The following is a 26,334-nucleotide window of genomic DNA, read 5'->3' as shown; positions in this document are numbered from 1 at the left end:
TTCTTCATTTCACCAGCTAATTCCCTGCAGATTCAATAATCACTCACAACTTTTGTGCTAAATTTTTGGCAAAGTTAACTTGCTGAAAAATAATATTATTTTCAAAAACCCCACACAGCGTCTGTTTTTTTCAATTGACGTTTTCCATGTTAGTTCTGAACACTGAATGTTTCTTAATTGAAGGGGGGTAGCGTTAAGGATAATAGTTGAACTGTTTAACTCATTAAACAAGTTTTGTTTACAGATTCTGTTTTGTGTGAGAAGTCTGTCTCAAGAATAGTTGATAACCTGAAAGACAAACTTCCCCAGCCCTTCCCCTTCTCCTTTAAGGAAAACCACACAAAAACAAATCTGTTTTGGGATTGGGACATTTTAAAATGTCTGACTGTTGGATGCACTCAGGACCACTGATAGTTGTTAATAATGCATTAAGAGGGAAGCTTAAAGGAACACGTTGCCTTGGATCGGACGAGTTGGTCTATAAAAAGCGTTTGTTATGAAACGTATATGGTTAGAAAGATGTTTTAAAAGTAGAATATAATGATCCACACAAGTATCTCTCAAAATTGCACGGTTTTCTTTTTACGTCGCGAACTATCACGGTCGGCCATTTATGGGGGTCAAAATTTTGACCCCCATAAATGGCCGACCGTGTTATTGGACGAGGTAAAAAGAAAACCACGCAATTTCGAGGCATATTTGTGTAGATCATTGTATTCTACTTTTACATCATCTTTCTAACCATATGCATTTTATAATAAACGGTCAAAAACGCTTTTCAAAGACCAACTCGACCGATCCAAGGCAACGTGTTCCTTTAATGGATCATTCTATTGTCCCATATCCAATCCCCAACCACCCCCCCCCCACCCCTTAATCACTTATTGTTCCTCTTCCTCAATACTTATTTGTTTGTTTTCAACCAAAAAACATTTTAAAACTGTTTTGAACAGTACTCTGGAAGAGACTAGGCACTCTTAATACTAAAGGTATTGTATCTCAGTCTCCATTTATGTCATTTCGATGTCTCTATCTTCATCCAAAGAGAATGTGCAAGACTTTTTGTAATGTCATCCTCTGTCACAAAAAAGAATGTACTAGAATAAACTCTGAGGTCGTGACCGAACGGCGACTTGGGCTACAGCTACGGTTAAATCAATGTGTCTGACAGTTTTGAGGAATAGGCACACGATCTAGCGGTAGCTGTAGGCGAAGTCGCAGTTTCGGACACGGCCTAAATTTCCAGAACTTGGCCATATCAATTGTGAAATCAGTACACCTTCTTTTCAAAATTTGAACCCTCGAAGGGAGAATCGTTAAAAATGTTTCTGACTTTGTACTTGGAGGGCGTGGGTTGAATGTTTGCTGCCCCCTCATGAGATAAAAAGTCAGTCGAGAAGGGCGGGCAAATTGTACTTGTGGATTCTCTTTGGATGTTGTGCATGTAGCACTGAATGAACTCATGTTGCATGTCTTGTAGAAGACAACAAGTCTTGTGCGATACTTTGTTGTAGATGAATTGTTTTGTGTAAATTTTGTGATGTAATTATGTTGAGTACAGTCGCGTAAAAAAATGCAACAGTGCTGGTGTGTAAAGTAATGTTTTATGTATTAGTGAAAGCATGTTCAGAGTAAGGAATGCCAGTATTTGAAACAATTGCTAATGAAGGAGTTGATGGAAATTATTATGAATTGAATTTAACACAAAGCTGGATTTTCATGAATGTTTCTCCAGCACCTCTTTCTCGAGAGTAACAAGCACATAAATTGGGAACAATCAAGGGAACAATTTCATAGAGCTGCTTAAGCACAAAAGGTAGCTAAGCACAACAAAAATATGCTTACTAGAAAAAGGTTACAAGCCAAATTACACCATTTAGGATTGACATCCTGCCAATTAGTTGCTAATCAGAATGTTTTTAAGCAATTTTTCCTGCTTAAGCAGTTCTGTTAAGCTGGGCTCATGGCCCAATTTCATAGAATTGCTTTAGTAGTAAATCTTGCTTAACATATTTCTGTTAAGCACAAATTAGCATGAAACCACTCAAAAATTATGCGCATGAAATGGCTAGTCGCCTATTTCATAGAGCTGCCTAAGTAGAAAATATTGCTTAGAAACATTTCTGCTCAGCAAACATAAGCAGGATACCAGTCACAGATGTTACATGTGACATGGTATTTTAGCTGGTAACCTTATTCTGGTGAGCATAATTGTGTTAGGCAGGCTCTATGAAATTAGGTCCAGATGGGCAAGAGGCAATGGAGATGCAATATACGCCTCTGTGAAATTCCAGTTTTGTTGGATTTTGTGTTTGAATGAAGAGATAAATGGGAAAAAAATGGTAGACTATAAATATTATAGAGTTGTATTTTAGAAACAGGAAGTCGTGAACTGAATCCATGAACAGCAGGTTTGGTTTTAAAGCCAAACTTTCAGAGTTATTAGTCAACCTTTAGTATTGTTCATTATTTCTTATTTGTATAATGCATGTTGTCATCAGGTGCTTACATAATTTCTATCCAGAATGCATGTTCAGAATAGTGTTATACTGTGTAGTCTTTTAGCATATTGTTATAATGTAATGTCTTTCGTGAATGACATTAGACTCTGAAGCCTGCTTAAAAGTTAAAGGAACGTTACAGAGTTGGTAAGAAACAAAAATCGTGAAGATCCCATCAAACTTAACGGTCTAATGATGATGATAGTAGAAAACATCCCTTGAAATATTTCTCTCTGAAATTTCATATTTGACGAGAAATAAATAATCTAATTTTGCGTTTGGAGTTTATCGCTCAGTGAGGGTTTTTATTCATTTTGGTTTTGGCATCGGTGCAGTGCAAAATTTGTAATAGGTTTTTCACTATTCTCTTGTGGCCCAGATGGCCGATCGATCTCAAACTTCTACAGGTTTGTCAGTTTATGTATATGGTTGGTTACATAAGGTGCTTGCACTGCAAGCAACGTTTTTGCTAGCAAAACCAATTCTGTAATGTTCCTTTAACTCTCACGAGAAAGAAATGTAAAACAAAATTCTTCTCTTAGAATCCTATGATAAATAAAAATATTATTAAAAAAGGTGATAGCATTTCTGAGATATTGCTGAAAATCTGGAGCGGTTTATGTCCAAGCAGGAAGAATAATCCGTAATTGGAATACACAACCTGTGAAACGATTCTGACTGAAATGCTTCTCAGATTCAAATTGTTTTGGATAAAAATGCTCAAAATGCTTTATATTATCGAAAGCTGCTCTTCAACCAAGTCAGTTGTTATTGCCATTAATTTAAAGGGCGATTATCAAACATATACCTTCCCTTTAAATGAAAGTCTTTAAAAGCACTATACACTTTTCAAGTCGATGAGTAATTTATAAGCACTGGTTACATTTTGAACAAAACTTTCTTGGTTTGGAATCATTTTAATTTCCATCCCATTTTTGTGGTTATTCAAAAATCTACTTGGTTCTCATGACTTTGACTCGCAAATTTTTTTCAACATAAAGTGTTCAATTCAACTCGATGAAAACTGCTCCCATGCGCTTAAAAAAAAAAAAGCACAACATTGAAACATGGAATGGCCTTCATGTCCTCGCAAACAAGAGATTCTTGAATCTTTCTTTACTGGTTCAAAGAAAATTGATGTTTTAGCAAAATTTAATAATAATGCTTTAATAGTTTTGTCTATTGCTGCAGGTTTAAAATTGTTTAATCGGCCTGATTACTTATAAAAGAAGCGTACCATGTTGAGTTGATAAAGATTGCCCCTATAGGGAGATAGTGTATGTTTCGCAAACACTCCTCTGGCCAATTGGAGACTTAGGAACCCTAGGTGGCAGCAGGCTTATGAGGTAAATTTTCATTGTTTACATAGTTCTGAGCGTGCGCTCGTATCAAGAACAATGGATTTTACCTAGTAAGTCTGCTGCCACCAAGCGTTCCTAAAGTCTCCTATTCCATGGCTCCGCTTACTTCTCAATTCTGCGCTTACGATCGCTAATTCTCCGTTTACTGTGTAAGCATCAAAGCTAGCTGCGTAAGCAAAGAATACCTTGTATAGTGGAGTACGCATGAGCACAAGCACAAGTTCCCTGCTAACCTGTGAAGAATGCTTGATGTAAGCACAGAATTCCCATCTACGTAAGAGCCAATTCTTTGTATACGATAAGCAGAGCCATGACTAAAGCAAAAAAAATCCTTGCCTAGTAAAATCAGCTCTATGAAATTGGCCCCAGGTTTCAACAAATGGTTTCATTGCCATAAATCCATCATACATGTGAGCATTTATACCATGGGGTGTATCAACTGCCATGAGGTATTCACAACAACTAATTAGATTGGACCAAAAATAGCCATGGAACTATGCTGCATAGATACTCAAATAAATTACTCAGTGAAAAAAAAAAAACCATAGAAGGTGATGAAAAGAATATGTACACCATAGGTGGAATGTGCTAAAATATTTCCCTATTTGGATGAAGGTTCATAGGATTATCACCCCCTGAATTTGCCATACAAAAAATGATAGTTGAATAATTTGAGCAAAAAAAAGAAGAAAAACTGCACACAATTTTGTTTTGGTTAAAATTGTATATAAAGTGTTTGTTGGGGGTTGATATCCTCCCAAACACTTTACAACACAGATTTATACCATTATATGTGGTTATTAAAGTTCCTATGATTTCATATTCACTACCTTATGGAGACAAAGAACAAAATAGAAAATGGAAGACAAAAGGTCTCCATAGGGGAATTCTAAAGACTGGGGTCCCCTCCACAAGAAAGTTTGTGTACAATAAAGCTTATGGGAGGTTATTAACAGGGTCAAAGGAAAGATCATGGACCACTCACTGCTCGAAATCCATGCAGATGTTAAATTTACACCAGGCTCGGAATTTCATCTTCGAAAGGGCAACAAGGCCACTTTCATTTTGTAAAGAGCACTTTTAATTACATCGTAAAATCTTAGAGTCAATGAGAAATGTTTGAAGGGGCACCAAGGCAAAGCTCGGGGGCAATGAAGGTCATGACCTCTATGGCATGCATGTAATTCCAGGCCTGTTAGGTTTGCCCCCCCCAAAAAAAAATAATAATAATAAAAAAATAAATAAATAAATAAATAAATAAATAACAAATAAAAATTAAATCCTAGCAAGACACAATGACATTGTCGTTCAATAATTGGGTTGATAATTGAACCCATTAGTAAACATTCATACAGCACTAACACACAATTTATATTGGGAAGTGATAAAAAGTCAGTTCTGCTCGCTCTGTCTAGTTGGCAACTCGGCTGGCGTCAATATTAACGGCTTATAACAACAAGTGAGACTATTTGCGTTGACTACTTGTTAAAAATTGAAACATGCTTTGGAAATCTGAGCTGTTCTAATCCAGGTTGTGATTTATTAATGCTCTTTTGGCACCTCGCAGTGATGTAAAACAAAATTCCCAACTCAAATATTTGCCAGCGATTTTTTTGTTGTTGCGTTGTGCGGTTGTGCGTGTTTGTGTGTGTGTGTGTGTGTGTGTGAGATCTTGAGGTAATAAGAATGATAAGATAGTGTCGACGACCCGGTTTAAGATTTCCCCCGCGGCTGACTGCCTCCAGAAGGTGTGAAACTACACGATGGATGTCTCAACTGAGCAGTCCGTGTCGTAACAGGCCGCTCTCCTTTGGTGTTTGGCTTTTTTCACGCTTGTCTGATGTTGTATTTCATCCCTTTAACAGTTCCCAAGCCGATGAGCGAGTCGGATTCCTCAGAGAAATCGGAAGAGCTTGGAAGCGGGGACCTCCCGATGCAGTCATGGGTGCAGAGGAAGAAGTGAGGATGATATATTTTCTTGTAGCTATGCAGCCAACTGTCTCGGTCATAATGAAGTAGAGAATTCTCCCGAATCCCCACAAATTTACTCCATAATTGATGATGTGGAAGAAATGGACTACCATTTTAAAAACTCTTTTACAAATGTTTATTAGTTTATAAATACCATAATACTACCATTTTTTAAATGACTTGCATTGTATTTGTTGTATAGAAAATAATACTGGGTTTATATCTGAAGGACAAAGCAATAATAGAGTCTTGCTTAAAGGACACTACAGTCACGTCTAGGACTCGAACCCAAAACTCGGGGGATTAAAAATACCACAGCTTGAGTCCGGTGCTCTAAAACGCTCAGCCACGACACGCCACTAAAGAAAAAGAACTTGTCAAAAAATGATCACAATTACTCATTTAGAGTATGAACAATGCATTATGTTCTCTTTTAGCAAAACCATTTTGAACCATAAGAACTCACTCCGTGGAAATAATAAGAAGTCCCCACAATCAACTAAGCTAAAGTAGTAGTCCCTGCTGATTTTCTACCTTCCCCCTAGATAGTAGTTAAACAGCAGGACAGTTCTTTTCAGAACCGAGAAGTCTCCCGAATTCCCAAAATCTACTCTGCAGTAGAAGGCTTCCGAATTCCAAAACAAATTACTTCACAGTAATAGAACATAAAGCAAGACAAGTTCTCAAAAGAACCTAATCTACCCTTAAAGTATGGTAGTGAATGTGAAGATGAGTTGAGTATACCTGTGTACTATTTGAAACGTCGAGACAAAACCGGCTCTTTTCAGAGCCAACACTAATCCTAAGAGATTTACACATGGTTGTACCCGCAAGTTTACTATTTATTTATAGTTTCTTCTTATTTCTCCACACCATGCAAAGCTTCAAACAATACATACATTGATTCCTTACTATGCAATGCATCAAATCCTATAAAACCATTTGAATCTGATGCATTATCATATTCATGTTTCCTTTTGATAGGCATCAATTGAGGCGATGGAATCGTCGATGTAGGAGGATGTGTCGACAAGCCGTCAAATCCCAAGCATTCTACTGGATTGTTATCATCATGGTGTTCCTTAATACAATCATCCTAGCCTCGGAGCATTATAACCAACCTAAATGGCTAGAGGGCTTCCAAGGTAACATCATCTTTCTCTTCAGAGTTTAGGGCCCAATTCCATTAAGCTGTTAAGCAGAAAGTACTGCTTAGCAAACTTATTTGGTTAGCCAAAGATGAATGGGCACGTAAGCATTTAGGCTGTGTCTTAACCAGGGCCAAATTCCATTAAGCTGTTAAGCAGAAAATACTGCTTAGCAAACTTATTTGGTAAGCAAAAGATGAGCGGGCACCATTTGTAACAATTTTAGGCTGTGCCATAATTAGGGTCTTATTTCATCAAGCTGTTAAGTAGAAAATACTGCTTAGCAAACTTATTGGGTAAGCAAAAGATGAGCGGGCACCATTTGTAACAATTTTAGGCTGTGCCATAATTAGGGTCTTATTTCATCAAGCTGTTAAGTAGAAAATACTGCTTAGCAAACTTGTTTGTAATAGTGTAACAGTGTAAACTTTCATGGAATTTTGGCTGGTAGCCAGTTTCTGTTATTACGAAAGATTCTGATTTAAAAGTTTTGAGCTACATGCCCTGCGGTCTTTCTTGAAATTTTCACAAAAATTGAGCTCATGCCAAAACCGTCAATGAAGACACTGCCTTACGTTAATTTTGTTGTCAAACCAATCTCTCTACCTCGAACCCTCACATTCACTACTGACCTTTACAATCATAAAAGGTCAACTCCCTTGGTTGTACTCTTTCCTTACCACTTCCTCCGTTAAAACAACACTAGCGGAAATAGTCCAGCACAGTTGCCATTATTTGAATACGTATCGTCGCAAATGCAGTTCGTCTAATTAGGACAAGTCAATAGACACAGCGTCACTGGATGGGATAGCACCAACATTTGTTGTCCCTCCAATTATTTTCCCTTTAATTATTCTCTTGCAACTGCGATAAGCAAAATTTGCACAGGTTTGTTATATGCATATGTTGGGATACATAAGTGAGATTACTGGTCTTTTACAATTACCAATAGTGTCCACTGCCTTTAACGTCTATCCCTTTAGATGCTTAATTATTATTAAGGCATAAAACATATGCAGAAAACAAACGTAAAACAAAACAAAAATCAGGGAAATACGCCTGGAATTGAAAAAGTTTACAAAAAAACTGTAGCCCGAAGGCCTTCATTTCCAATATCCCTGGCCATATATTAAAAATCCATACTTATTTACAATAAAATAATTTGTATATTCCTTGCATCTTTATTTCTCTGCAGATATTGGCAACTTCCTCTTTGTTGTCATCTTTACTGTTGAGATGATCATCAAGATGTATAGTCTCGGTTTCCAGGGTTACTTTGTCTCGCTCTTCAATCGTTTTGATTGCTTCGTTGTATGCAGCAGCCTACTAGAGGTGGTCTTAATGTATGCAGAAGTTATCCAACTTGGGATTAGTGTGTTACGCTGCGTCAGATTACTTCGGGTCTTCAAAGTCACTAGGTAATGTTAAAAAAAAAACCATGGAGGGATGTAGTTGTCTTGTATTCATAAATACCTAAGACAGTTTATCCATTCTGATTGGTCGAGAGGACATCACGAGGGGTTGTCTGAACGGATGATATAACACCAGTAAAAAGTGTTCAAACATGGGCGTGACACGCAAGCTTGCACCTGTGCACCTGTGCCTCGTTGGGATTAAACCACTAGTTGAAAACCTCTTCACCACACATTGAATCCCACTATTAATGATCTTCCCGTCAAGGGAACTCTGCAAACTCCCACATAGTAATAATTTTACTTTCCCAACAATTGTAGAGCCATCAGCTTTGTTAAACTGAAATATTTGAAGAAACAGTTCCAGCCACACATAAAACTTCATGTGGTTGGGCAGGCCTTAAACTTCACTCTTGAAGGGGCACAGCAATTTTCCTCTAGTGCACCAAGGCAATTGGTGTGGGTGCCTGGGGATATTTGGAGGCCTGTGTGGGTCCTTGAAGTCGGAATACAAACAAGACTTGCACAGTCAATAAATATAGACTTTTCTCTTGTGTCAAGAATGATATTCTTCAGTTTTGTTTGCACTTTGAAATATCAGAAAAGTCATGATAAAATGAAAAGCATGTTCAAGCCTACACTTTATGTACATATAGATCAGCCCTTGTACTCGATGAAATGTTCCTACTTTTTTTCCAAGAACCAAATATCATGTCTCTTGTATATATTTTTTTGCAGATATTGGGCATCACTTCGTAACCTGGTAGCATCTCTTCTTAACAGTATGCGCTCTATCGCCAGCCTTCTTCTCCTGCTCTTTCTCTTCATCCTCATCTTTGCTCTTCTTGGAATGCAACTCTTCGGCGGCCGTTTCAACTTCGCCGATACCAAGGAGAAACCTCGTAGTAACTTTGATAACTTCTGGCAGTCGCTGTTCACCGTGTTCCAGGTAGGATCCGTTCATCATAAAGAAAAAACCTCTAGTTCTTAACCTCAATATTGGAAATCGATCTAGAGTCATTCAGGAGCACTTTGCAGTCTTAGATGCTATCCAACAACGCCCTCACTAGAGTTGTCCAAGCTGTGAAGCGCATTAAAGTTTATAATACTTGCTAAGCACAGAAAAGTACTGCTTAACAAAAACAAGTTACCAGCAAAATTTAGTAGCACAAGACACTCATCAGCAGAATGACGAAAAAAGAACACAAGTAGCAAATTCACCTTTTCTAATCAAGCTTGATCTCGCGTTACGCGCATTTTGTCAATGAAGTTAGTAAGCGCTCAAGTCAGTGAAGCAAGCACACGTCTGTCTCGATGCCTGCACTTGGAGACGATTTCGCTTCTAAGGGTCTTACAAACCCTAGAGAAGATTATGTCAACATTGAAAAGTGAATGCATTCAATTTCTTCTCGGAGAGCCTTTAGCATTCCTGAAACCACCTCAACTCCATAGGAATATGCATGAGCACCAAATGGGCAGGCATAGTGATTAACAATTCACATCAATAATCTCTACCCTCGCAGGTACCCATTTACACCTGGGTTTAAGAAGCTATCGTAGTAAAGTGTCTTGCCAAAGAACACAGGTGTCACAACTCGGACTTGAACCCACACACTTCTAAAACAGCCATCAGAGCTTGGGTTTAACGCCCCAGACAACTCGGGCCACGACACAAAACCTAAGACTCACGAAACAATACAATGGGTTTCCTATTCTATTCCAACATAACTTGAATGTTGGATATATATTCGGTTTCGGTAACACCATGTGTCTATCTTCTTGCTAGGTAGACTATGTTCTTTTGAAGACTTCTCAGTTCTGAAAAGAACTGTCCTGCTTTTTAACTACTGCCTGAGTGGAAGGTAGAAAATCGACCGGGACAACTACTTTTGTTTTAGTGGATCAACGGAACTTCTTGTTATTAACTTGAGTGAATTCTTAATCGGACTCAACATTTCGACTAGGTTGCTCTAGTCATCAAGTCATTAAATGATGGATTTATTGTTACTATTTATTGCAGATTCTGACTGGTGAAGATTGGAATGTGGTGATGTACGACGGTATTAGAGCATATGGTGGAGTCCAATCTATGGGTATCGTGGCAAGCGTCTACTTCATGATCCTCTATATCTGCGGAAACTGTATCCTTAAAAAGACAGATCACTGGCCACGTTAAACTTAAGTTATCTTAATCATGTTTTTATCATTTCATGCTGAGAAAATGTTTGTGCTTAGCAGCTCCATGAAATTGGACCGTGGTCATCAAACCAGTGCCAAAACCACAGTATGAGGCTAATTTTTCCCGCCAACAACGAACTAGATCATCAGATCTCGTACAAAGTTGTGTTAATTGATTAATGTCCTGGTAATGTTTTACATGTAAGAAGCTGGTTTTTTTTTGCATAGGGCTGGATAGCTCAGTTGGTACAGTGACGGTATGTTAATCTGGAGGTTGTTGGTTCAAGTCCCACTCCTATAAATTTTTCTCTGTTCAAACCCAACACTATTTAAAGACTTTCCTGAGCTACCCATCTCGCAGACATCTTACTGAATGTCTTCTTGGCCATCGCTGTGGATAACCTCGCCGATGCGGAGAGTCTGACGGCCTTAGAGAAAGAGAAAGAGGAGGAGAAGAGAAACAAGTCGATAAGACGAGCCAACCAGCTGGATCTATCCAAGCAGCTGCCTCCAGGAGTGGATCCCAAGGGAGTCATTCGGGGACCCAAGAGGTTGCAAGAGAAACGGAAAGCACTGAATAAAGAGACTCCATCCCCAGCTGCAAATAACCACAAGTAGGTATACAAGGAGTCAGGGTACTAGTCTGATTGGTGGATCAGAAACTAAGGTAGTGTAGGTGTCCCAATTGGGGGTTATGGCTAAACAGCTATGGTTTGATCACCGCTTCAACGTAGGTTGAAGTATTGACCCAATGCACGCACATCACGCGCAGTGACTGTGCCGTCTCACCATCTTGGGAGTCAAGAGGGCCCAATTTTATAAAGCATGTAAGCAAAGAAACTTACCCTAGCACAAACAACTTTTGCTTAGCAAAAAATTGTTACCAGTCAGAATACTATACAGTTACCATTGCTGCGACTGGTACCAGATCATTTCTTGCTTAGCCTAGAAATTTGCTCAGCAGAATTTTGTTAACAGCTATGTGAAACTTTGATACGGCCGTAGCCAATATATGACATTAATCACCACTCTGCTAATTTCTTCTTTTTGTTATAAAGAGGTTTTTAAACAATTCATGTCTTAGATATTCATATCATATATTCTGTAAAATATGAAATGTGGAATTCCCTTCCAAACTCAACCAAAAGTTCTAGCTCTGTTACCTTGTTCAAAAGGTCTCTGAAAACATTCATTTTCAATCAGTAAATCTCGCATGCTTGGCCTGCGGTTTTAGTCAAAGAGAGACCGGCTTTTCGCGGGACTTTCTTGGCTAAATGCTGCTAGCTTTGCCTAGTCGTGGTTTTCCTCTTGGTTTTGTTTGCATTCCCTTTTTTGTTTTTTCCTGTCATTCTCTGAGCGCTTTGTATCCTTAGGAAAAGGCGCTATATAAATGGTATTATTATTATTATTAAAAACTTTGCCTTGTTTGTAACTTTTCCAAATTCCATTTTTCTCATTTTTTGCAGGGCATCAGAAGATGGTGAAAAGGTAAAGAAGACGATTGTAAAAGTTGTCCACATTTTTCAGAACCAAAAACTAGTATTTGTTATAAACAAGACGAACAACGACGGTTGGAATAAAAACGAGTAAGGTTTGAGGAGACACCACCCTCTATATAAGCTGTGCCGGTTCTGTGAAAGACTGGTGGTTAAACTCAAGTTTTGACAGATTTTGACAAAGTGCTCCAAGTTTAAGTTTTTTAATTCCAAGATTCTTTAGCCTTATTTTCGCCCAGTATTGTATAAATTTTGATCTGATCTTGATTTGAATCTTTTTACAGCAACTTAACACAGATGATGATGAGGCAAAGAAAGCCCTTAAAGAACCTGGTAAGTGCTATCGCCGAAATACAAAATCCACTTAAAGCATTTCTTATTTTAAATGGCGTCTTAAAGCATTTTTTATTTTAAAGGGCGTCTCAAAGCGCTTCCAACATAATTACCCCTGGTCACTGGGCCTTAATTCACAAGTTCTACGCCTAAAACACTTATGAGCGACTTGATGCACTAAAAGTCGATAGATCGACTGTTGCAGTCGTTCAAAACAACTCTGGAGCATCGGACGTTGATCTTGCACACTTCGATTTTGTCATGAGCTGATCATAATGCAAATTTCTTTTTCAATGTTTGGTAATTCGAAGAAGGTATAGTTTCAAGCTATATTTCATGCGTTTTTCTCCATCTCTGATCAGCGAATAGAGTATGGGACGCAGGCATGATGGGACATGTGTACTAGGAACATATTAGCATTTATATGAGGCGCCTTTTTCCTAAGGTTACAAAGCGCCTAATGAAGATGCAACAAAGAAGTCCAAACTCAAGATTCCAATGTAAAGTGAAGACAACAAAAAACAGTCAAGTATTTTTGTATAAATGAGTCTTAAGTAGATTCTTGAATTGTCCAAGTGAAGTTGTATGGCGAAGATGTGGTGGTAATGAATTCCATAGATTTGGATTATTAGCAGAAAATTCTTGTGAACCAGCTCTAGAGACGGTGCGATGTTCGGCCAAGAGGTTCTCTGAGGAAGAGCGTAGGGAACGGAATGGGACATACTGTTGTAGCTTTCAGACATGAAAGCACCACCTGTTGTCTGTAAGATTAACAGCTTAAAATATTTTAAATGCCATTTAGTGTGTATCCTCTGACTGGTTATTTTGTTTCTTGTTCATCTTTAGGGGAGGAAGATGAAGATGAGGATGAAGAAGAAGAAACTGTGACGACTCAATCAGCCAGGCCAAGACGTCTGTCTGAGATTGACTTGCGGAGTAAGAAGCAACCGATGCCTAAGGAGAGCTCACTCTTTATGTTCAGTTCGGATAACAGGTGCGGTCAATCAATTATATTATTTATACACTCATGTTAAAGGCATTGGACACTGTTGGTAATTACTCAAAATAATTGTTAGCATAAAAACCTAGTGATGATAATATAGAACAGTGTGAGAAATGGCTCCCTCCGAAGTAGCATAGTTTTTGAGAAAGAGGTACTTTCTCACTCAAATAGCCTTTTTAGGTATCTGAAAGCACACAAATTTGTACAACAAGGGTGTTTTTTAAGAATTATTCTCTTGCAACTTCAATGACCAATTGAGTAAAAATTTTCACAGGATTGTTATTTTATGCATGTGGGATACACCACATGATTACACTGGTCTTAGACAATTACCAAAACTGTCAAGTGCCTTTGAAGTCACCTGGAAATATAATTTTTTTTCTTTCAAACATAAGAGTATATGCTTACGAACAATAAAACAATTTTTTTAGTAATTGTTTGTCACGATTTATATGTTTAAAAAATATATAAAGTTGTTTGGGGGGCTGACTCCGCCTCCCCCTTTTGTGACGTCAATCGAGGCAGACTTTGCCTGCAATGCGTATAGTAAACACGTGCAAAGTACATGTACGTCCAAGTCGTAAGTTGGTACGTTTCAAAAAGTGTTTTTCTGCATTCAGCAGCAATACACCTGGTCGGCATTGCCGGAAAAAAACCAAAACAATCTTTTTTTGAAACGTACAAACTCACAACTTGGTCCATAAATGTACTTTGCAATTGTGTTTACTCTACGCATTACAGGCAAAGTCTGCCTCGATTGACGTCACGAACAGCGCCCTCTCGGGTCGGGGTCTACTCTTAAATTTGTAAATAACATAAGAACTGATTTTTTAAAACCTTAGTTAACTGTTTATTCACATTCCACTCATCAAAACACATATATTAGTGACAAAAGCTTTATTTTGAAAAAATATTTTGAAAAAATACCATTTACAGGTGACTTTAAATAGTTTCTTTACCTCACAATGAAAGCAAGGATGCTTCAATGTCCAGGTTTTACATTAAGAGTTTATTGTAAAGAAGGCTACTGGACTATAGTGAACTGAGTTTTACATGAGATGGTTTAAGGAATGAATTAAAGGCCCAGTGACCAGGGGTAATGTAGGAAGCACTGTGAGACTCCCTTCAGGTGTGTAAAACCCTATAAAACCGATTATTATTACCGTTATGTTATATTTATGGATTCTTTATTGATTTTTTAAAATCTTGACAGATTCCGTCAAGCTTGTTTCTACATCGTGAACCATAGCTACTTCTCAAACACAGTACTGGTTCTCATCTTAGTCAGTAGTGGTATGCTGGCTGCGGAAGACCCCAGAGGTATCAACAAAAACTTAAATGCGGTAAGAGAAATACATCATCTAAAAAGAAAATAGAATTAGGCGTTGCAAAGAAGTTATTAAGTAAAAGGACCGATGGTATGAATGCATAAAATAGTTAATGGCCTTGACTTACTTCAACCCAGCAGAGTCTTTTTCGAAGGCTAAAGAGAATGACTTTGCTATGGTCGAAATTTCAGACCATTATTATTTTTTTTTTTTTGATCTACAGAAGAAATCATTCTTTTACATTAGTCTTAAACAAACTGTATTTTGTGTGTCTTGTCTTGTCTTCCTGGTTTTTTTTTCTCCGTTGAGCGGGTGCAGTGCAGTGGGAAAGCCTCCCAACGTTTCTTAGCTTTTAGGCAATCCCTCGGGCCTGCATCTCTGGGTTTGTATGGCCAACCCTCCGAGGACATTTTTCAACAGGGACAATAGGTCCTCATCACTGGTCGGTTCTTTGTTTTCATGGGTCCTCACTAGTCATTTGTGTACAAAACCAATAGAGATTGCTTCAATACAGGAACAACAGAAAGTACAAAGGTGTCCTCTATGGTCAAACACGACTGTGTGTTCCAGTGGTGTGTCTGTGTTTTTGTTGTTGTCCACTTTGAACTTTTTTTTATTTTTATTTTTTAATGCAAGTCGCCTGACACACAAGGCCGAAGGCCACTTCAAGGTGTGGGCTACAATTATTTGTTTCCAGAGGCCATTGCCCCCTACTCCTAGGGCTGAAACAGGGTTACCCCTTTCACAGTCCATACGAATGTAGGCTTGGGTATCTTCAATTCAAAGCCTAGCCGGTAGAGCAGAAAGCACTACCTCCCCAATTTGAAAATAAACAAACCTTGAAGTTTGGAATGTTTGTACTGTACTTTAATTTAAAACTAATGGTTTGTCATTATCTTTCGTTCTTCTTTCAGATTTTAAATTTCTTTGACTATGGCTTCACAGGTATTTTCACGGTAGAGATTCTTTTAAAGGTGCGTAAGACATGGTTTAAAGGAACTGGACACTATTGGTAATTACTCAAAATAATTGTTAGCATAAAAACGTACTTGTTGTAATGGAGGCATTGGAGAGCTGTTGGTAGTATAAATCATTGTGTGAATCCGCTCCCTCTGAAGTGATGTAGTTTTCAAGAACGAAGCAATTTTCAACTAAAATATCAAGCATCTGAAGGCACACAACTTGGTGTGACAAGGATGTTTTTTCTTCCGAGTATTGTCTCGCAACTCTCGACGACCAATTGAGTTCAAATTTACACAGATTTGCTATTTTGTGCATATGTGGGTATACACCAAGTGAGAAGACTGGTCTTTGACAATTACCAATAGTGTCTAGTGTTTTTAATTCATTTCATTCAATGGTTTATTAACAATCTATTCAATTCGCTGCCAGCAGCAGAATTACATGAACTTTAAGTAGTTTTAATGCATGTACAGCGCATTGGGGTCTTGTTTATGGACAGAATGCGCTTTTACAAGAATGACTTATTATTCATATTATTGTTTATAGATGTTAAATTTGCATTTTTTTTTATTTATTTTTTTATTATAAGTAACATGCCTGTGATATTTTTTCACAGGACTCGGGGAAAGTACTGAGTATACAGTGCTAACACACATCGGTGTATGGGTAAAAACCAAAAATTAATATTCTTAATCCCTGATGCAAATTTAACATCTATTATAGGATGAAGAATGTTCATTTTGGTTTAACCCATACTATTGTTGTTATTATAATTCTCTGACAGACTTTTCGATGGACAGTTCCTGGTGTTGCAACACCCTCAAAAAATAACCAATAATCAACATAAATTTGTTTCACTTTTTTCCCCCTAAGGTTATTTCCTACGGGCTAGTTATTCACAGAAGTGCCTTCTGTCGTAATTCGTTCAATCTACTGGATATGTTAGTCGTCACAGTATCATATGTCTCCATCGCTCTTCGAACGCAGAAGAAGTAAGTTAACAACAGTAAACTATAATTCCCTCAAAAATCTCATGTGTATAACTGAGTGTACTTTTCCCAAACTTCAAAATCAAGCCAGAAATTGTCCTAATCATAATTCTTTTCGACGTTGCTGTATTCTATGCTGTAACCTTTGAAGAAAAAAAACATGCTCACTTGATAACTTTCTGTCCAATAAAAATTAAAATAAACTTGGATGAGATATCTTTCAAAAGTAATATAAAGGATTATTAATTTAGTCAGAAATATTACTGATTATCAAGTTCATACTAAAATCATGTGAAATATTTTCCTCCGAAATGAAGTCGTATTTGAGAGAACTATCTGAAAACCTTGACAGACTCAACAGCTGGGTCCAATTTCATAGAGCTGCTTAACTTAAGAGCTTAGGAAATGCTAAGGAAACAGCTGCTAAATACCATGCAGTCACAACCAATGTCTATGGCATGGAATTTTGGCAAGTAACATGTGTAAATTAAGCAAGCTATTTTTGTGCTTAAGCAAATTTTGTGCTTCAGCAGCTTTGAAATTGGCCCCAGATGTGTTTAAATGCTGAAAACTGCTTATTATTTTGTTTTTACTATTTTCTCTTGACTCGCACAATCAATAAATCACATTTTTTCACAGTTTTTTTTTTTCCAAGTTAAATAAGGTTGATCACACAAAACATGAAACTACTGCGTCTGTTTTGTCAGCTCAACCGATCCTTTGTAATAGTTGTAAATTATTAAAATGTTCATTTCAAATCAATTAATACTTTTATAAATTTTTGGTTTTTACCCATATCCACCGATGTGTGTAGCACTGTATACTCAGTATTTTCCTGAGTCCTGTGAAAAAAAAATCAGATGCATTTTACTCGTGTGGGATGCCTGTGATTTTTTGTTCACAGGACTCGGGAAAGTACCGAGTATACAGTGCTACACACATCGGTGTATATGGGTAAAAACCACAAATTAATATTCGTTATCCCCGATGCAAATTTAACATCTAATAAATTCATACTTTTGTTTTGATTTATTTCAGTGGCCAAGCTATATCAGCCGTGAAAATTTTAAGAGTTCTAAGAGTGCTAAGACCTCTCAGGGCCATTAACAGAGCAAAGGGTTTAAAGGTTAGTACTTTACCATAACAATGACGCAGGATTGAAATAATAGTACTTTAACATAACAGCAATATTAAGGATTGGAATATAAGTACTTTCTGATACTAGAGCAAGGAGGTTTAGTACTTAACCATAACAGCAACAAGGGACTTAAATTTTAGTTCCTAATCGATGACAGACCATATGGTATATAGGTTAAGTATGACTATGTCACACAATGTTAGGCTTCATGATGCATGCTAAAATGCTTTCTTGGTATCGCCCCCCTCCCCCCCCCCCCAAAAAAAGAAGAAATTCTTGTAGTAAAAGGTGAGAATCCAGGACCAGTTATTTACCTACCCTAACCAGAAGCTCAAACAGTGTCCCCCAGCCTTCAAACGTGCTCTCAAAACCCACCTTTTTGCCTCTTTGTAGCTGGTCGTCTTTATCTTTGGTCCTTTTCCCCTTCTTTCTCAGCGCCTTGTTTCCTTTGGCAATTTGGCGCTTTATAAATACTGTTATTATTATTATTATTATTTTTGACTGGTACATGTACCTTTGTTTACCTTTGTTTAATTCCACAGCATGTGGTTCAGTGTGTGTTTGTTGCTATTAAGACGATTGGTAATATCATGATGGTAATGTTCCTTCTGGTCTTCATGTTCGCTTGTATCGGCGTTCAGCTGTTTAACGGCAAGTTTTCGTCGTGTACGGACGCTTCAAAGATGACTAAGGAAGATTGCCAGTGAGTTTCAACCTCTTTTATTGATTGCCAAGTGTGGTGAAACTTTTTGTGTTTGTTTTAAAAATAATTCCACAGGGAGTATGGGAGTTCAATTCAACTGTGGTGAATGATAATCAAGGTTATAGATTTAAATAAAGTCACTACTTTAGTCTAAACTTGTCTTAATTCGAAACGCTGGGTTTTGGGGTGTTTTTTTTTTTTAGTTGTTGACCATTTTATTTCACTTTACACAGTTGTCCGGAATTTCACCTTTGAGAGGGCAAGGAAGTTTTAATTTTGTCTTAAAGAGTATGGGAAACTTTTGAAGGGGCACCAAGGCAAAGAACAAAGGCATCAGAGGAAATTGCCTCTGTTTAATTCCAGGCCCATTGAAACAACTGTATGGTACTTATAGATGTTAAATTTGCATCTGGGATAAAGAATGTTCATTTTGGTTTTACCAATACATGGGTTCACCAATGTGTGTTAGTACTGTATACTCAGTACTTTCCCGACTTCTGTGAAGAAAAAAATGTACGAAGAAAAAAATGTACTGTTCACATTAGTTAACATTCATAAATACCTAAGACAGTTTATCCATTCTGATTGGTCGTGAGGGCATCACGAGGGGCTGTTTGAATGGATGATATAACACCAGTAAAAAGTGTTGAAACATGGGCGTGACACGCGAGCTTGCACCTGTTTTTATAAGACAGTTTCTTCATTCCTATTGGTCGAGAGCAACGGCTGAAACAGTTGTGCCACATCACGTGATACACGCGACGCGCCCAGCATTCCCTTATAAGGAGTTGTTTTCCCGAGGGCGACAGAGGTCTTTACCATTTCATGGCTGGAGGGGTGTTGTGTTGAAAGAAATCATCGCACAATTATAATTTTTGAATTTATTTTACTATTTGACCAAAAAGTGTTGATGTTTTTTGACCGAAATGGTATTTAGGAATGAGAATCAAAGTGTGTTGAATCGGTTTTCAACTAGTGGTTTAAACCCGCCGAGGTCTCGACTTCGTCGCGGTAAAATTATCAAGAACCAGGCCTCGTTGGGATTAAACCACTAGTTGAAAACCTCTTCACCACACATTGATTCCCTTATTGATGACTAATTGTGTTTGCTTGCAGAGGTGAATTCATAGTGTACAAAGATGGCAACTACTTACAACCACAAGTACAAGATCGAAATTGGACTTTAAATGACTTCAACTTCAACAACGTGGCCAGTGGAATGTTGGCGCTGTTTACCATCTCAACCTTCGAAGGATGGCCGAAGTAAGTCCACTCTAGTCTTTTTCTTTATTTCATTACACATCCAACAGTGGACTTTTAAGTTCTGTAATTTGAATATGGGTTCGAATCATTGCCTGGTCAATCGAGAAACTTTTGTCCTTGGGCAAGGCACTTTATCATAATTGCTTCTCTCTAACCAACAGTACAAATTGGTACCATTGAGAGCTGGGGAGTAACCTGCGATGGACTGGTATCCTGTCCGTCCGGGGGGTGGGGGGGGGGGGGAATAAGTATTCTAAGTTGTTCAATGCCAAGGAAACTGGATATAAACACTGGCCTGATGAGCCAGAATGGCTTGGGAAAGACTTTACTTTACACATTCTACAGCACAATTAGCGCCAATAACAGAATGAATAGGAGAAGATGCCAAGGAAACTGGATATAAACACCGGCCTGATGAGCCAGAATGGCTAGGGAAAGACTTTACTTTACACATTCTACAGCACAATTAGCGCCAATAACAGATCGAATAGGAGAAGATGCCAAGGAAACTGGATATAAACACCGGCCTGATGAGCCAGAATGGCTCGGGAAAGACTTTACTTTACACATTCTACAGCACAATTAGCGCCAATAACAGATCGAATAGGAGAAGATGCCAAGGAAACTGGATATAAACACCGGCCTGATGAGCCAGATTGGCTAGGGAAAGACTTTACTTTACACATTCTACAGCACAATTAGCGCCAATAACAGATTGAATAGGAGAAGATGCCAAGGAAACTGGATATAAACACCGGCCTGATGAGCCAGAATGCTCGAGAAAGACTTTACTTTACACATTCTACAGCACAATTAGCGCCAATAACAGAATGAATAGGAGAATATGCCAAGGAAACTGGATATAAACACCGGCCTGATGAGCCAGAATGGCTCGAGAAAGACTTTACTTTACACATTCTACAGCACAATTAGCGCCAATAACAGATCGAATAGGAGAAGATGCCAAGGAAACTGGATATAAACACCGGCCTGATGAGCCAGAATGGCTAGGGAAAGACTTTACTTTACACATTCTACAGCACAATTAGCGCCAATAACAGATTGAATAGGAGAAGATGCCAAGGAAACTGGATATAAACACCGGCCTGATGAGCCAGAATGCTCGAGAAAGACTTTACTTTACACATTCTACAGCACAATTAGCGCCAATAACAGAATGAATAGGAGAATATGCCAAGGAAACTGGATATAAACACCGGCCTGATGAGCCAGAATGGCTCGAGAAAGACTTTACTTTACACATTCTACAGCACAATTAGCTCCAATAACAGAATGAATAGGAGAAGATGCCAAGGAAACTGGATAAAAACACTGGCCTGATGAGCCAGATTGGCTCGGGAAAGACTTTACTTTAAACATTCTACAGCACAAGTAGGATGCACAGGAGATGATGAAGAATTATTCAGTTTTAGATGTGGGAGGAAAACTCCAACAGGGGATACCCACACAATCAGGTAGGGACTGAAAACCCAATCTACATGCGAGACGAGCAAAGTATAGGCCTACTGTTCGAAATGTCGAGACCACACCGGCTCTTCTCAGAGCCAACACTCCCACAAAAGTGATGTACACATGGTTGTACCTGCAAGTTAACTATTTATGTATAGTTTCTTCATATTTATCGACACCATACAAAGCTTCAAACAATACTTGTGTTATCATGTGTTGTCGTTTAGCTGTCCAGAAAGACTTTTGACATATCAGGCCATTAACTATTTGTTTGCTTTTATACCAAAAGGTCTTTTGGGTTTGTAAGCAGTTTGCAAGTTCAGCTAATTCTAATTTCGCATTATTTTCCTTTGTCATACCCACAGGTTATTATATGTCGCCGTAGACGCCAGTAAGAGTGGTAGGGGACCAATCAGGAATAATCAACTGGGCGTGGCCATCTTTTTCTTCATCTACATCATCGTTATAGCCTTCTTTATGGTCAACATCTTCGTTGGTTTTGTCATCGTCACCTTCCAGAACGAAGGAGAACAGGAGTTCAAGAATTGTGAGCTGGACAAAAATCAGGTGCTGTTTTAAACATATTTGTATGCTTGATATTCATACAAAACTTTTTCTTCAATCTGTCTGTTTATTGCTCTAAATATGTAGTGTTTATGTCTGTACTCCAAAGCCAGTTTTAATTTTCCCAGTGTGGGATTATAAAGTTCTTATCTTATCTATCGTTTTGTTTTATTGATGGATAGTGAATACAATAATTTAATTGCAATTCAAAGACACATTTTATGAAATCATATATAAAACTTTTAAGTTGCATGGCCAGGTTTTTGCTCTGGAATATTCCTTTCTATACACATTTTATGAAATCATTTATAAAACTTTCAAGTTGCATGGCCAGGTTTTTGCTCTGGAATATTCCTTTCTATACATATTTTGTCTCTGAACAGTGTTTTTCTGTTCCTGAAAAACTATGTTATTACATTTGTTTGATCGTACTGCGCTGTAACTACACCGGTACTTGTCTGATGACCAATTTTTACAAATTTGGACGGGGTGACTACCTGGGATTGACTTGAGCCCAATTTCAAACAGCTGCTAAGCGCAAAAATTTGCTGAGCATGAAATTTCTTCCTTGATAAATACAGGATTACCAACCAAATTTCCACGTGATTTTCAGGATAAGCAAACAACAGTTAAGTACCAGTAACAAGCAATATGCAACAAATTGAAATTTGGTTGAAAATCCTGTTTTAATCAAGGAATAAATTTCATGCTAAGCAAATTTTTGTGCTTAGCAGCTCTATGAAGTTGGGCCCTGGTGTTATAGACTTTTTCGGGTTTGTTTTTTAGGGAATTACTGTCGTAGGTAGTGATTTGGTTCACCTTTGGTTCAGTGCCACTGTTTGTTACAGCATTTCTGTTTGGAATGGTTGGCCTGTAATTTAAGATTTTCTGTATGTTTTCTAATGGCTTTTTATGGCCTGGGGTGGATTTCACAAAGAGTTAAGACTAGTCTTTTAGGACTAGCCTATGTTTTAAAATATCTCCTTAAGAGTCCTAGGACTAGTCTGGACTAGTTAGAGTCTTGATTTATCAAATAAATCAACAAATAGATAAATACATTGTACTCTTTTGATTATGAATGTTTCATCATTTTATTAGGTGCTTATCATAATTTTTATATTAATTTCCGTTCTTATTGACTGCTTAATTCCACAGCGTCAGTGCCTAGAATTTGCTCTCAAAGCCAAACCGGGCCGCAAGTACATTCCAAAGAATTCAAAGCAGTTGAAAGTGTGGAAAATAGTGACGTCGAGACCGTTTGAGTATTTGATATTTGTCCTGATCATGATGAACACTATTGTACTAGCCATGAAGGTGAGTAGAGTAGAAAATATTACATTCACACTTCTTTTTCAATAATAATTTTATAAGTTATCACATAAGTGCGAGTGGAATACGAAAAAATATAGCGTGTCTGCGTCCCATATATCCAACTCGGCCATATTCCACGAGCACGAGTGTGACTATGAATTTATCTTCCAGCCTCATTAAGTCAATGAGGTTAGGTTTGAGTTTTGTTTTTTAGTTTTGCACGTATAGAATGCAATATAGAGTGCAATATTAAAACTGCGAGTAGGTTATCGTCTGTTATCACACTCTGGTTTGAGCATCTGATTGGAGGATAAGCGTGTAGTGGAAGATAATAGTGGATAATAATAAAAATCACTCTTTACTCATGTTGTGGCTGTGCGGACTAACTCATGTTCTGATGGCTGAATACTCACAGAGTGTGGGTTTGATTCCCGTTCACGACACTTGTGTCCTTGAGCAAGGTGCTTAACCATAATTGCTTCTCTTGACCCGGGTGTATAAATGGGAGCCTGATGTACGATTTTAGTTCTAAAGCTAGCTAGTATAAGCCATTATGAGACGGTGGACACATTACTACAACACTATTAGGTTTGGGTAAATCTGTCTGTATACACACAATACCGAACAGTGCACTCATATAGTATCCACCATACCTCAAAAAGGCTGATCGGATTTCTTCTGCTGTCCACAATGTTGATGTCTACACTAATCTGTAAGATCTGTCCATTCGATTAAAAAGTGCACCACAAACTTGTTTTTATGTGTGAAACTGTCTCACAAAAGAATTTTGACTCTTCAGAATAATTTGTTGTAAAAGTCTCATCTCCTAGACTCATTTCAAGTACTCTTTTTTCCCCTTTTTGAGGGATCATCAAATAAAATGAAGAGAGATGAGGCATTATTTTTAGTCTTTGGAAGTTTAGGAACGTTAATTTTCTGTGTGTTTTCTTATTTCAGTACTACAATCAGCCAGATAACTATTCTGAAGTGCTAGATAGAGTCAACATAGTGTTCACAGCCATCTTTTTAGTGGAATGTATACTTAAGATAACTGCCTTCAAGTTAAAGGTGAGTGGTGTACTGAGTACGTACCTCCATTTTTATACCCAGTGATGCTGTTCTCTTTCCCTGTTTTCATTTACATGTACACCCTTCCTTTCCTAGTAAAAAGACATATTGGGTGCCGGAGGGTTGGGGGGGGGGGGGGGTTATTTATTGTATTGAACCATTCATGTATCAAGTTATTAACCGCAACGGCTGAAACAGTTGTGCCACATCACGCGATACGCGCGACGCACACAGCATTCCCTTAGAAGGAGTTGTTTACCCGAGGGCGGCGGCGGGATTTACGATTTCATAGCTGGAGGGGTGTGTGTTGAAAGAAATCATTTAACATCTATAGAATTTGCATTTATTTTACCGTTTGACCGAAAAGGTATTTATGAATGGGAATCAAAGTGTGTTGAATCGGTTTTCAACTAGTGGTTTAAACCCGCCGAAGGCCTGGTTCTTTATAATTTACCTCGACTTCGTCTCGGTAAAATTATCAAGAACCAGGTCTCGTTGGGATTAAACCACAAGTTGAAAACCTCTTCACCACACATTGGTTCCCTTATTTAAGTTACATTTTATTCGTTTGTATGACTTCTCCTCTGAGAGAATAAAATAGGTCCTTTTCCCAGCTGAAATTATTTACCAACTAAAGTAACATGTATTTTGTATAAAGTTGCCTTTATAACTGGCTTCCTGATTATGTACACATGGTTAGTAACATGTTCGTTTTCTGTTTGTTCTTACAGAATTATGTACGAGATTTATGGAACTTATTTGATTTTGTGATTGTCATCGGTAGCATCATAGATATAATTATTTCCGAAGTAAATGTGAGTATACCTCTGCTATATTTCTATAAGAAAGTTTTTCTGTGAAAACTTCTCCTTGTGCATAATTTTTGTTAAGTTTGTATTTCTACGACTTACAAAAAGTGAAAGATAAGATTAAAAGCTGCATTTCCAATACAGGTGAGCGGATGGAACTAGAAATCCTGTGTGGTACCTCAGCATGGAATTCAATAAACTTATGGAATCGTCAAGGAACAATATCATCTAGCACTTTCGCATAGCAAATTTTGTTTGTCTGAACAGACTTGGTTCACACTAAATGCTAATCGTGACTGGCAAATGGTTATTTTTTGAGCACCAACTGATACATTTTGTGTAGCATTTTGCTCTTGCTGTACGAGGGACACTGTTCACTGTTTCATGATTTTCCTGGTAGAAAGTTGCTTAAAAATTTCAGACTCATTCAAGATGGTCTGCAGCAAGCGGAGATAATTTACGTTTGCATCAATACATAACATAAGTTCAAATGGTCGTTTCAATTTGAAAAATGGAGCTTTACTTAACAAGTTGTTGCTGATTATTTTTTTTTTTAAATTCAAGACCTATTCCATATATACAGAGACACCTACATAAGTTCAAATAGTTGTTTCAATTTGAAAAATGGAGCTTTACTTAAGAAGTTGTCGCTGATTATTTTTTTTTTTAAATTCAAGACTTATTCCATATATACAGAGACAACTACAAAAGTGCCCCATGATGTTACAAAGTTTCTGCTTCGTACACGTCCTGTCATTTTTTTTGTTTTCATTTACCTCTGAAGTACTAAAAAGTCACTCTTGTACACAATCTGGTGTAACTTTTCACTTCAAACGCTCGACTTGTGGCAAAGTAACAATCTGCAAATGATTCTATTTTTCAATTACATATTCACCACACTTTTTCATTTACCACTGGATTTTTGAAAAGTCATTCTTGTTCACTTTTCACTTCAAACACTTGGTTTGTGACAAAGTAACAATCTGGAAATGATTCTGTTATTCATCTACCTATTCACCCCACAATCTTTTTATCAACTACAAACAAGTCTTTTGTTCATATCTCATCATCATTGTCTGCATTTCTTCTTCTTGCGGAACGACAGCTGCCACTCTGTTTTTAGTCCTTTCTGATTGTTTTCTTTTGTGTGAATCATTCATTTCTTGTCAAACTAATCCATTTCCATGTAAATAATCAATTTCTCTTTGCATTTGCATTCTTTTGCCTCATTAATATCTCGCTTCCATTGCACACCATTGATGTCTCTGTTGAATATTCAGACGGTCAGTCTACTAGGTTGTATGTTTATTCATAAGGTCTATGCA

The 26,334-nt window shown here is 37.7% G+C and overlaps 1 protein-coding gene across 4 annotated transcripts in view; it reads left to right on the top strand.

Annotated features, from left to right (window-relative positions):
• Positions 1 to 26,334, top strand: part of LOC139934028 (voltage-dependent L-type calcium channel subunit alpha-1D-like) — a 205,497-nt gene that overhangs the window by 138,226 nt on the left and 40,937 nt on the right. For 3 of the 4 annotated variants that reach the window (XM_071928304.1, XM_071928300.1, XM_071928301.1), the window contains exons 11-30: positions 954 to 989; positions 5,728 to 5,821; positions 6,818 to 6,978; positions 8,177 to 8,399; positions 9,132 to 9,342; positions 10,414 to 10,534; positions 10,933 to 11,185; positions 12,038 to 12,059; positions 12,352 to 12,400; positions 13,247 to 13,394; positions 14,617 to 14,746; positions 15,646 to 15,705; positions 16,568 to 16,686; positions 17,722 to 17,809; positions 18,364 to 18,524; positions 19,641 to 19,787; positions 21,623 to 21,824; positions 22,977 to 23,135; positions 24,090 to 24,200; positions 24,932 to 25,015. In XM_071928304.1, the coding sequence (XP_071784405.1) occupies positions 954 to 989; positions 5,728 to 5,821; positions 6,818 to 6,978; positions 8,177 to 8,399; positions 9,132 to 9,342; positions 10,414 to 10,534; positions 10,933 to 11,185; positions 12,038 to 12,059; positions 12,352 to 12,400; positions 13,247 to 13,394; positions 14,617 to 14,746; positions 15,646 to 15,705; positions 16,568 to 16,686; positions 17,722 to 17,809; positions 18,364 to 18,524; positions 19,641 to 19,787; positions 21,623 to 21,824; positions 22,977 to 23,135; positions 24,090 to 24,200; positions 24,932 to 25,015 (2,579 nt within the window). The remainder of the gene's footprint in view (positions 1 to 953; positions 990 to 5,727; positions 5,822 to 6,817; positions 6,979 to 8,176; positions 8,400 to 9,131; positions 9,343 to 10,413; positions 10,535 to 10,932; positions 11,186 to 12,037; positions 12,060 to 12,351; positions 12,401 to 13,246; positions 13,395 to 14,616; positions 14,747 to 15,645; positions 15,706 to 16,567; positions 16,687 to 17,721; positions 17,810 to 18,363; positions 18,525 to 19,640; positions 19,788 to 21,622; positions 21,825 to 22,976; positions 23,136 to 24,089; positions 24,201 to 24,931; positions 25,016 to 26,334) is intronic. The other variant, XM_071928302.1, reaches the window with a different exon arrangement.

The sequence above is a fragment of the Asterias amurensis genome, chromosome 2 (assembly GCF_032118995.1).
Source record: "Asterias amurensis chromosome 2, ASM3211899v1".
NCBI lineage: Eukaryota > Metazoa > Echinodermata > Asteroidea > Forcipulatida > Asteriidae > Asterias > Asterias amurensis.
This window is presented reverse-complemented; position numbering and strand designations above follow the sequence as displayed.